Below are 12083 nucleotides of genomic sequence, written 5' to 3'. Positions count from 1 at the left end.
TCAGAAAAGCGTGTCCATCCCTCAGGTCAGTTCCACCTGAAAAGTGAGCTGTCTGATGTACCTTATCTGGAAGATTGGTCCTCTAAGTTGCTATTTTCTCTCCATAAGGCAACATTGGAGCTTCAGAAAATTGCACTGTCTCGTCTTTTCAAAACTGTGAAAATTTCTATTGCGAAACGCACTTACCTGATCGTATTGATTCTGATGCTCGACCTCACTACACCCTAGGAGAGCATCTTGGGATTGCTAGAGCAAGCCCCTGTCCACTTATAAGGGAACTCCTGGACGCCTTACACAGTATACCTAATTTTGGTATGCTATATAAAGAGCCAGCTTCCTACAATTATTACAATAGATATCAACTTTCTCCATCAGAATAGAATGCAAGTTATATCACGACTCAAAAACCATGAAGAAAAATGTACACTTTTGGTATAACTGACTCAAATAAGTAACATCACAAGCCTTCCACATTTTATTTGGAGAGGTCTGATTGCAGAACAGCTTAGCAAACTGGGCTTCATGTTCATCTGCTGACATGAGGTGCTCAGTTTGCAGGTTGGAAGACCTAGTGCCTAGGGCACACAGGGATGAGTGTAAATCATTTCTAGATGTTCGTACCAGGGCCGGGGTTTAAAGTTTGGCAGAGGGTCCATTGCCGCAAAGGATGACTTGGTTGAAAATGTGCAGGTCATAGCTAGAGGTTGGGAGAAAGTGATAGGGAAATTGCAGAACAGTTGTACAAGATGTGCAGCTAATGGAGAAAATAAATAACATTAAATCTGTTTTTTCAGTACCAAGATACTGAAGTCTGACTTTGACAGAGGCTCCTCAAAGACAGAGGCAAGGACACCAATAGTCTACTACCAAAGTGCTCTTAATTTCTAGCACTGCAACCACGCTATCTGACCCCACTGTAGATGAGGAAGATGTTGATGGACAGCATAGAAGAGGTCCAATGGAATTAAAAGGAGGCTTCTGAAATATAAATGTTTTTTGTATTAAAAAGTTTGCTTTCATTTAGTGTTGTCATTCATTTTCCTTCCCACCACTCCTTTTAGCGTTCTCACCCCTCCCTTTCCACCACTCCTTTTACTCATTTGAGCAAGTATTTAGAACTTGAACACCTTAAATTAGAGACAAGAAGTACAGACAAAGGGAAAAGTTACAAGTCTGTGTAAGAAGGGGGTGTGAGGGAGAAAACAAGTCAACCATGGTGGAGGCAATGGAGAAGAATGGCACTAAGCATGAGGAGGGTTAGCAGCAGCATTACTATGTAAGCCTTGAATAAGGAATGGATAGCTGGAAGTAAATGGGAGAGGTATTATGTGTGGCACCATGAGCAAGGGACTAGAGATGAATCCCTGGGAATAGGCAGGAGCAGCAGTAGAAGGTGAGTACAGCAAAGGGGGTATGTGGCAAGAGGAAATCTTGGAGAACAGGACAATAAACATGAAAAACCGAGGTTGCAAAAGCATCAATACAGCACTGGAAAGCAGAAGTGGCATTACTAGTGAATATGAAGAAACAAGCAGGCACTGTTGCACTACTCGAGGAGCAGTAATGGTGACATTAATAATTTGCTTGGGAACAGCAGTATTGGAACAAACAGATCTTATGCAAAGACAGGTACCATGGGGTTTATATACAGAAATGCATTTAGGGATCTGAGCAATGGCAGACAGACTCATTCCATAAATCTCAAGGACACGAGGCATACTGAAACAATTGAGAGACCAGGCACCAAATGTAAGATCTATTAAATTGGAAATTTGAACAGTGTGTAAATTTAGTACTGTACTAGAGAAATGATTAGTAAATCAACCAAAATGAAACTATACCAAGTAAGGGTGCTATGTAATAATTGAAAGTAACTCCTCCTTACGTGAAATACTGTGCTGATTTACACTTTCACCACATCTACAAAAGAGATTGTGACAGGAGTGCTGTAAATGTGAGAAGTACACTTACTAGCTCGGTCACCAGTGGTCGCCCACCTCCAATGTATGTGGACATCTTTCTCTGCTTTAACGTGTGAAGAGTATTCTCCCTAGAATAAATTAAATTAAGATTAAGAACTCTATATAATCAATTTATTTGGCTGTGGCATTGAACAAATTCAGATAAAAGGTCTGGTAGATGAAAACTGTATATGCTGGAAGATTAACACCATCGCAACAATAACGCTAAACATTGGAGAAGTTAGTTTCACATTCTGGAGAGATCATACACACTTCTGCAGGTGTAACCAACTGCATGTGTTAATACGCAGTCAGAAGAAAGGCATCAATAGCAAAACTGTATCTGACAATAAAACATTCAGATTGAAAAATATTCTCACAGAGCAGATTTCTTCACCATCACTGACACTTTGGAAAATGAGTTACATGTGTTCCATTAATTTACTACATCACCAGCACAAAGTAATGATTGAATTTGCTCATAGCCGCTAAATGCTGAAGGCACTGAGGCCAGTATAACCACTGCTGGCATAGCAATGCATATAGGAGTTGATCATTTAATTAAAAAAAAGTGTCCACTGCTCCACTCCGCACCCCCAACAGGGCCAAGAATGATTACCCATTCTTTCATCAGTGAAAAATGAAAAGGTATGCGGACATAAGAGATAAAGCAACAATAAGATACAATACAAATAGGAAAGATGCTAATCCCTGCACCGTAGAAATATGTCTAAGAGACATGTTTTTTAATTAATTTGCTGAAATACAAAGCTTAGGTTCAGAGGTTACAAATTAGCTTAGTCCTTGGGTTAATGAGAGCTTAGAGCTAGTTTTTAGGGTTTGCACGGTGTAGGAAGTTGGCTCTTTATGTGGTATGTCAATAACTAGATATACCATGTAAAGAGTCCAGGGGTTCCCCAGTGAGTGGACAGAGGCTTGCTATGCAGTCCTGAAGTGCTCTATTTGGAGGCAGTATGGTTAAGCAGCCTTAGGCTTAACACAGAGGAGTGCGAGACACCACAAATACACACAATGGTAAGTAAATGAGACATCAGACTCAAAAAAGGAGATCCAAATCAATTCATAAAAATAGCAGGCATCTTTATATATGTTTAGGCGTCAGAGAAAAATCGTTCAGGTAATTAAGTTTTTAAATACAAGTTCTTTTCACTTTAAAATGTGGGCACATTGCAATTTCTGAGTGCTGCACTTTTATTCCGTGGCAGAAAGAACAAGTTCTGCAATCAGGTAGAGTACAGTGACTTACAAGACCAATCTCCAGGAGTTAAGGTGTGTGGTGGGCACGGTCCAAGACAGCACCAGCAGTACATCACCAGCAGCGCACGGGCGGCCAGGTGCAGGGCGCAAAACAGCATCTGGTGCCCAATGTGTTTCAATGGAGACTGGTCATTGAGAAAAGAAGCTTCAGGCTCTTACTAGGAAGCCAATAGGGCTGAACCAACAGCGAGGCGCAGACCTCATGATGCTCGGGCACAGGTGGGCACCTTTGGTACTCTTCTCCATGGTCCGGGTGCAACAAGTGCAGTTGTGTTAAAGGAGGGCTGCAGGCGTCATCGGGGAGTCCAGGAGGGGACAATGTACTCTGGAGGACTAGGGAACCTTGTGGGCACCCAGTGGCCCACTTCAACTCAAGCTGGAGGTGACGGGTGCAGTGGTGACTTCAGGTGTCAGGTCTTGGTAGTTGCGGAGGCTTCAGAGTCCTTTCTTTGGAGTTTGTAAGAGAACAGGTCCACTGTTCACGGGAGGTCTTGAGACTTTATTGAAGGCAGGCAGCCGTCCCGGGGTTTCTGGAGGTATAGCTGCTGAACAAGTCGACTTTGGCGCACATTTAGACGAGGGATGTAAACAGGCCGGCGGAGTCGGCACCATGGCAGCTGAATCTTTTCCCCACTTCAGCTGCCTCAGCTATTCAATGTACTTGGTCATCTTAGGACCTCAGGACCAGCTTCTCTGGTGCCAGGGGATCATCTAAACACTGAATTTAAGGGCATTTCGGGTGTGTAGGTAGAAGCCTTTCTGCTACTTACCCCTGGGGTCCCTAGACACCCAATATGACCACTTTCTACGGTAAGTGGGCAAAACCTTGTCCCAGAATGCCTAAATCTGCCAACACCATGATGGCAGATTCTGAAATGAGGTGTCCACATCAGGCAGATCACCTTGGTGGTGGGACTGTCCTCAGGGGTGGACACACCTCTCTGAATACTAAATTTCCCGCCTGTCCAAGCAACAAATGGGCCCACGGGCAACGGGGTCGGCATCTACCTTGTGAGAGAAGCCAGATCTTCATACCAAGGGCAGCGCCATTCTTTGAAGCCCACTGTCTTGGAATGCAGATTTGCAGGTCAAGCTGTTGGGTGGGAGCGTTTAACACCCCATCCAGAGCAGACTTTGTAGCTGACCGAAGCACACCAGAGGCTGGTAGGTTTTCAGGTGGCACCTCTAAGGTGCCCTCTGTGTGCATGTACTGATAAATCCATAACTGGCATCAGTGTGGGTTTATCAATACGAGATGGTTGATACCAAACATTCCTATCTTTAGAAAAGCCATCATATAGCTGGGGAACTCGTATTGACCAGTGTCCAGCACATGCATTTAAAATTACCTTCCTGTCCACTTACTATGCCTCAGAATCGACAAAGACATAGCAGGGGCACATCTGCACTTGTAGATGTGCCCTCCTATGTAATATAATACACCCTGCCTTAAGGCTGTAATGTCTGCTGTAGGGGGGAATTACATATACTGCGTGCAGTGTAAGCGGACATGGCTCACAAGGTGTGTGCCATGTCGTGTTTTCACTTTTGTCTGCACCAAGACATGCAGCCTGCAATGGCAGCTTGTCATGTGCTTGGTGAGGGGTCCCTTAGGTGTGGCACAAGTTGTGCTGCAGCCCTTAGGGACTCTAGTTCAGCAGGCCCTAGGTACTAGCGGAACCATCTACTAGGGAGTTACAGAGGGTGCTAAAGGATTTGCCAGGGGAAGCACGTGTACAGTTTTGGGACAGATATCTGGCACTGGGGACCTGGCTAGCAGGAATCCAGTGCACTTGAGTCGCAATCACATCATGTACAAGACAAAACATGGGGATAACCACGTCACAAAAGGCACTTTCCTACACACAGGATGTAGGATCATAGACAGAGAAAGGCACTTTCGTTCAATGTGAGTATTAAGCAAGTAAAGTATGACTTTGGTTCATTACATTGTTTTTTTGCATTTATGCATTTCGCATTATAGTAGTAAGCACATAATTTCAAACTTCAATATTTTGTTGTTCATAGAACTGTTTTCATGATTTCAGTTTATGTATGGCCTATAACATGATGAAACAGCACACCACTATTTCCCCAAACATTTTCAATTACTGCTACAATTAAAAGATCTATAGAACAAAAAGGGAAACAAAAAGGGAAAATGCATGATCACTGAAAATCATGAGCACACAACATTCTTTTTTTCAAAACCGCATTTTTATGAAAGCCTTTTAAATACATGTGTAATCATCAATACAAATATCAGAAAAAAAGCCTTGTGCCCTCCTGTCTAACCTTACCCCAACCACTAAATGAGCTGGCCGTATAGTACGTGCAAGTCACACAATCATCAACCAACCACATAAGTAACAAACCAAAATCCTAAGCTGGATAACACCTTTTAGATAGACAGTGTGTTCTTCCGGAAAATGCATAACACCCAAAATCAAGTAAACAGACCCTTTGCGCGGAGACATCAAGGCTATGGCTGGGTACCCCACAGACATAGTCCAGCAAAGGGTTCCAAATAGTACTAAACTTCCAATGCTCTCAGCTCACACTGGCAATAAGCCTTTCCGTAACCAATACATTCTAAATTCTCATGTGCCACACTGAAGCAGGAGTTTTGGTTTGCCACTATGCATCTAAAGCAACTTCGTCACTCCCAGACACTGTTAGATCAAGATCTGGTCGGCACTCCCATATACTACATCTAGCCAGCCACAGAACCAACAATATAACCCAGTGAGCCACTGTGTAGGATAGTCTACCACTTCACATCCAGAACAAACTTTTAGAACTAATCCTGGGAAACATGATGGAGACTACCAGGAGTGTAATATCAAATGTACATAATTTTTTAGTGTACCTCTCTCTTTCCAAAGTAAAGTGTGTGCTTAAGAATATCTTCCAAAAGTGTTTCATACTACGTATTAAAAAAACTCCATATCTAAACATTACTCCTACCAGTGTTTGTACATAAGATTAAAATCTAACGGAATTTCATATAGTTGAGATATAACCGCTTTAGTCCTCACAAGTGTAGATTAGAATTCCTCAAAAGCCATCGTACCCATGTTGCTGCTTCCCTCATTATCAGGAGCAAGGCCCAATGCGGTATTTGAGCACAGTGAAGGCACATGTTTGTTATATCAAACTAAGCATTAAACAGTGCAAAAGATTTAGGGCCAGATGTTTCAAAGGGTTTTATCCATTCTGTGTCTATGGGAAAATGTGTTCATACATATGATCCTTAATCTTACCACCGCTAAAGAAGTTACTTATCTTTGGTAAAGCCTTATCTGACTATCTAGCTGCAAATTCTGTACCTCAAAATAATCCCCAGGCATCAGGCTGGATCTGGAAATTTTTCATGAGCAGTACCCCTGTGCGCCAGTAGGTGGCATCGTTCAGCTCTGCCTGGTGTCATCACCCGTGCCGGAAGTGACGTGAGTTGTGCCTACGTAGGCGCCACCACAGAAAGTTGACGTCAGTTTCTTTTTACGACCTCCACACCAGAAGCACGAAGCCATGAAGAACAGTGAACACTGAACACTGGTGCTTTAACTAGGGCCCTTGAAAGGGGAAACAACCCTTAACTCTAAAATTCAGTCACAGAGTAGGAAGGACGGTGGGTCAGATAAGCAATCTGCCATTTAAGCCATTACGGCAGGTAAGAAACTTGCTCATCTGATACAGACTTCTAGCCGCAGAGTCCTGGAGCTGGGACTGTGGTACGGGTTAGAATGTAAAGTCCCATAGGACCTAACAAGCAAAATAAAAAGTCACATCAGACCTGACTATCCAGGCAGAAGTGCTTTATAAACGTGCGCAATGAAGCCCACTTTGCTGCCTGACCGATATCCAGGACAGGAACTCTGTGGACTAACGCAGTGGTCATAGCATTGGCTCTGGTAGAATGAGCCTGCAAACCTCAAGGAGTTACGCTTTTGGCCAACGCTTTTTGGCCACTATGTAGCAGATCTTGATGCAGGGCACTATCCATCGTGAGATGGTCCATTTCTGCTCCCCCTTTCCGTTATTGGTTTCTGAGGTACCCTAAGAAGAGTTGATCGTCCACCCGGAACTCTTTTGTGCCTTTGAGGTAGAACGACAACGCTCCTTTTGGGTGCAGGCAATGGAGTCTCTCCTCTTCTTCAGAGGGGTGAGGAGAAGAATAGGAGGTAGGCAGAGTGGTGGACTGGTCTACATGAAAGGAAGTTACCACCTTCGGTAAGAAGGATGCTCTAGTTCGAAGGAACGGTTTGTCTGGATAAATGGCAAGGTACGGAGGATGTGGCGAAAGTGCCTGTGGCTCACTGACCCTCCGGACAGATATCACCACCAAGAAGGCCGTATTTATTGTGAGGAGCCCGTGTAGAGGCTTGAAAGGAGCACACAAATGTGAAGGCTAAATGAAGGTTCCACTGTAACATAATTAAGAGAGGAGGTGGGAACAGGTGTTAGAGACCTTTCAATGAGCAATGGGGAACTTGAACAGGGCTGGCTGATCTGGCAACTGCAGAAACGAGATTGAAGAAAGATAGTCTTTCAACGTGCCCAAAGCAGAGGCCTACTGGGCTAACAGAAAAATGAACAGAAACTGGGAAAAAGTGCAGAAAGAGGACCAACTTTTCTGCCTGTACACCACGCAACAAACTTGCTACAACAGCAGATGTATACTGCTTTTTTTTTTGGGGGGGGGCGCTTTTTTGGGGGGGGGGGGGTTAGAGGCAGGGGGTGGGGGAGGAACGCCTAGCTTCCAAAATAAAATTACAGACTTTTGGCGTAAGGTCAAAGTTGTGAATTGTCCCAGCTCAATCTCCATGCATAAAGACTGAGTGTTTTCAGGTTCAGGGCCCTGCTACTGCTGCAGAAGATCCTGCAGAAGATGCAGCCTGATTGGAGGACAGATGCTTCTGCTCAACAGTCTGGGATACCAGACTCTCCATGCCTAATCCGGAGCCACAAGAATAACTTGAGACTGATCTTCTTGAGAACTCTGGGCAGCAGTGGTATTGGTGGAAATGTGTACAGGCGGCCTGAGCTCAACTCGAGATGAAAAGTGCAGGAAAATGCCACTGTTGCCATGGTTACCCCCCCCCCCCCCCACCCCCCTCACTTTTTGCCTAGTGTTGATGCCAACGTTGATTGAAAGTGTGCTTGGACCCTGCTAACCAGTCCCCAGCACCAGTGTTCTTTCCCAAAAACTGTACCTTTGTTTACCCAATTGGCACAGCCCTGGCACACAGTTAAGTCCCTTGTAAAAGGTACCCGTAGTACTAAGGGCCCTGTGGCCAGGGAAAGTCCCTAAGGGCTGCATGCAGCATGTATTATGCCACCCTAAAGGACCCATCACTCAGTACATGAATACTGCCTTGCAGCTTGTGTGTGCAGGTGGGGAGAAAAGACAAAGTCGACATGGCACTCCCCTCAGACTACCATACCCACAAACCACTGCCTGGGGCATAGGTAAGTCGCCCCTCAAGCAGGCCTTACAGCCCTAGAGAAGGGTCCACTATACCACAGGTGAGGGCATAGCTGCATGCGCAATATGCCCCTACAGTGTCTAAGTCAATTCTTAGACATTGTGAGTGCAGGGTAGCCATACTGAGTATATGGTCTGCGGATTCGTCATTACGAACTCCACAGCACCATAATGGATACACTGATTACTGGGAAGTTTGGTATCAAACTTCTCAGCACAATAAATCCACAGTGATGCCAGTGTGGGATTTATTGTAAAATGCACACAGAGGGCATCTTAGAGATGCCCCCTGTATGTCAGCCAGCCTGGTAGTGTAGGACTGACCGGTCTGTGCCAGCCTGCCACTTCCACACGAGTTTCTGGCCACATGGGGGGAGTGCCTTTGTGCACTCTGGTCAGAAACAAAGCCTGTCCTGGGTGGAGGTGCTTCACACCTCCCCCCTGCAGTAACTAACACCTGGCAGTGAGCCTCCCGGACAAGCCCCACTTTTGGTGGCAAGTCCAGAGGGATTATTAGGAAAAACAAGGAGGATTCACCCGCTTAACCAGGACAACTCCTATGGTGTCCAGAGCTGAAGTGACCCCCTCCTTGAGAAATCCTCCATCTTGCTTTGGAGGATTAGGACTAATAGAGATAGGAATGTGCCCCCCTCCCAGGGAATGGGCACAAGGCGGGTGTAGCCACCCTCAGGGCCAGTAGCCATTGACTACCGCCCTCTAACCCTAAAAAAAAAAAAACTAAATCTTGTATTTAAGGGATCCCTGAACCAAGAGATTTAGATGCCTGACAACCTCAAGAAAAGAAGGATTGCTGAGCTGAAGACCCCGCAGAGAAGAGGAAACAACAACTGACCCCAGCCCTACCGGCCAGTCTCCTGCTTCAAGAAGCTGCAAAAGAAGAAGCAACCCCTGAAAAGCCTCCATGGGACTGCCTGCATCACCGAGGACCAAGAAACTCCAGTGGACAGCAGACCTTTCCAACAAGAATAAAAAGCAACCATCTTTAAAGGGACTCCCAACTCATTCCAGAAGCGCTGGTCCAAAACTACTCTGCACCAACGCCCCTGGCCTGTGTCCAGAGGAACCAACCAGCCAGAGAGGACCCCCAGGCAATTCCGACCAAGTGTCCACCCTGGGCAGACCTCTCCACCCCTCCAGGACGCCTGCAGAGGGATTCCTAAGGACCCCCCTGACTGCAACTGCCCAGGACAAAGATTTCCAACGCATGGACAAGCACTGCACCTGCAGCCCCCAGACTCGAGAGAAACCAACCATGCTGGTCACACTAGTGACCAGCATGCAGCCCTCCTCCCTGTCCAGTCAGTGGCTTGCCTGAGAAGCTCCCCTGTGCCTTGCCTAAGTGCAGAGGTGTTACTGTGTTGGGTGTCCCATTCATTCAATGGAGATCGGTCCAATCAGGAAGACGCTGCCAGTCCTGGGAAACCCACAGGGCTGTTTGACCCTTGAGATACCCAGGCACGTAGGGACACTGTTAGGCCACTTCTTCTTGGGTTGTGGGGCTCAGGTGCAGTGGTGTCTTTTGGAATCAGGTACCAGTGTATGGGATACTTGCAGTGCAGAAAGAGGCGGCAAGCACTGTCTGAAGTGGGCAAACTCACGTTGTGCTTCGTCTCTGGAGGATGCTGACACAGTTGACCCACTTCAGCTTTGGCTAGGGGGTACGAGTGCAGTGTTGATGTCTGGCGTCAGGTTTTTTGCAGTCCTGGTCCTCACAGCTCTTCCTTGGGTTGCCTGCAGGGAAGCAGCTCCTCTGCTTCATGGAAGTTCTATTTGGTGATTTACAAAGCACTGGCAGCTCACCCAGTTTCTAGGATGCTGCGGCTGTAGGACAGGTCAGTTGCTCTTCAAGGGTCGACAGCAGCAGGCAGGCTAGAAAGACTAGCACCAAGTTCATCATGCTTCTTGGTTCTTGGATTCAGCACACTTCTTGTCCTCTCCTTTTGTGTTCAGCAAAGATCTGAGGTCCTGGTGTCAGGGTGTCAATTTAGGGAGCTCTAAAGGGGGTGAAGGCTAGTAGCTAGTGGGCTATTTAGCCTCAGGGTCACTACACCACCTAGATGACCACTTCCCTTGGGGAGTGGGCATCATTCTGTCCGGAATTCCTAATGCCACTACAAACAAGATGGCAAAATTCTGAAAACTGTGTTGGTTTCATGGTGGTCACCCTAAGTGGTGTGTATAGTCTGGAATTGTAATACGCCTTCTGCATAGCGTGTGTGCGTGTGTGTGTGTGTGTGTAAGGGGGGGGGGGGGGGGAGAATGTTTGCATACCAAAGGTGGTGGGCTTCTTTGGAGCCTCCGACCCTTGGAATGCAGATTTGCAGGTCATCCTGTTTGGAGGGGTGTGCAACACCTGTGCCAGAGCAGGCTTTGTTTCTGATCTCCAGAGAGCAAAGGCTCTCATCTTTGGGGGTCAGAAACTCATCGGCTGGTGGCAGTCTGGCTAGAATTAGTCAGTGAGCCCACCAGCGGTTGGTAGATTTTCAGGGGCACCTCTAAGGTGCCCTCTGGGTGCATGTATTAATAAATCCATCACTGGAATCAGTGAGTGTTTATTAATACCAGATGTGTGATACCAACCCGCCCTAGTTTCAGTGAAGCCATCATGTAGCTGGGGAACTCGTAGTGACCAATGTCCAGCAAATGCACTTAAAATGGACTCCTCTGCCCACTTACTATGCTTAAGAATCAACAAAGACCTAGCAGGTGCACATCTGCTCTTGCAGATATGCCCACCCATGTAATATAAATGCACCCCGTCCTAGGTCTGTAAGGCCTGCTGTAGGGGTGACTAACAAATATTAAATGCAGTGCTTTTGGGGACATGGTACACAGGCTGTGTGCTATATTGTATTTTCAATTTTGGGAGCACCTTGTCACGCAGCCTGCAATGGCGGTCTGCATGAGGTTGGTGCTGGGTCTGCTAGAGTGGCACAAGTTATGCTGCAGCTCTTAGGGACCATCCTTAGTACCTAGCATCCAGAGGTACCATTTACTAGGGACTTACACAGGTGCTAAAGGGTGTGGCCACTGGGGATCAAGTGACCGGGTGATTTATTTTGGGGAAGGAACACTGGCACTGGGGATCTGGTTAGCAGGAACCCAGTGCAGTTCATCAAAGTTGCATATAAAAAAAAAAAAAGGAAAAAGTGGGAGTACTGCAACTGCAACCCAGCTTCCTACAGCTATATAAGCATGATGCCACGTGGAGACAACAATTACACCTACTGGCAAGCAGGGGTACTGCTCCCGAAAAGTTTACAGATCCAGTTTGAGCCCTGGGTATTATTCTAAGGTAATTGATTTGCAGCTAGAAGTCTCTTTCAGATGAACTT

At 46.2% G+C, this 12083-nt stretch overlaps 1 protein-coding gene across 1 annotated transcript in view; it reads right to left on the bottom strand.

Moving 5' to 3' along the window:
* Positions 1-12083, bottom strand: part of NUP107 (nucleoporin 107) — a 394223-nt gene that overhangs the window by 309671 nt on the left and 72469 nt on the right. The window contains exon 11 of the mRNA XM_069229180.1: positions 1972-2050. Within this exon, the coding sequence (XP_069085281.1) occupies positions 1972-2050 (79 nt within the window). The remainder of the gene's footprint in view (positions 1-1971; positions 2051-12083) is intronic.

This window comes from Pleurodeles waltl, chromosome 4_1 (genome assembly GCF_031143425.1).
Source record: "Pleurodeles waltl isolate 20211129_DDA chromosome 4_1, aPleWal1.hap1.20221129, whole genome shotgun sequence".
Taxonomy (NCBI): domain Eukaryota; kingdom Metazoa; phylum Chordata; class Amphibia; order Caudata; family Salamandridae; genus Pleurodeles; species Pleurodeles waltl.
This window is presented reverse-complemented; position numbering and strand designations above follow the sequence as displayed.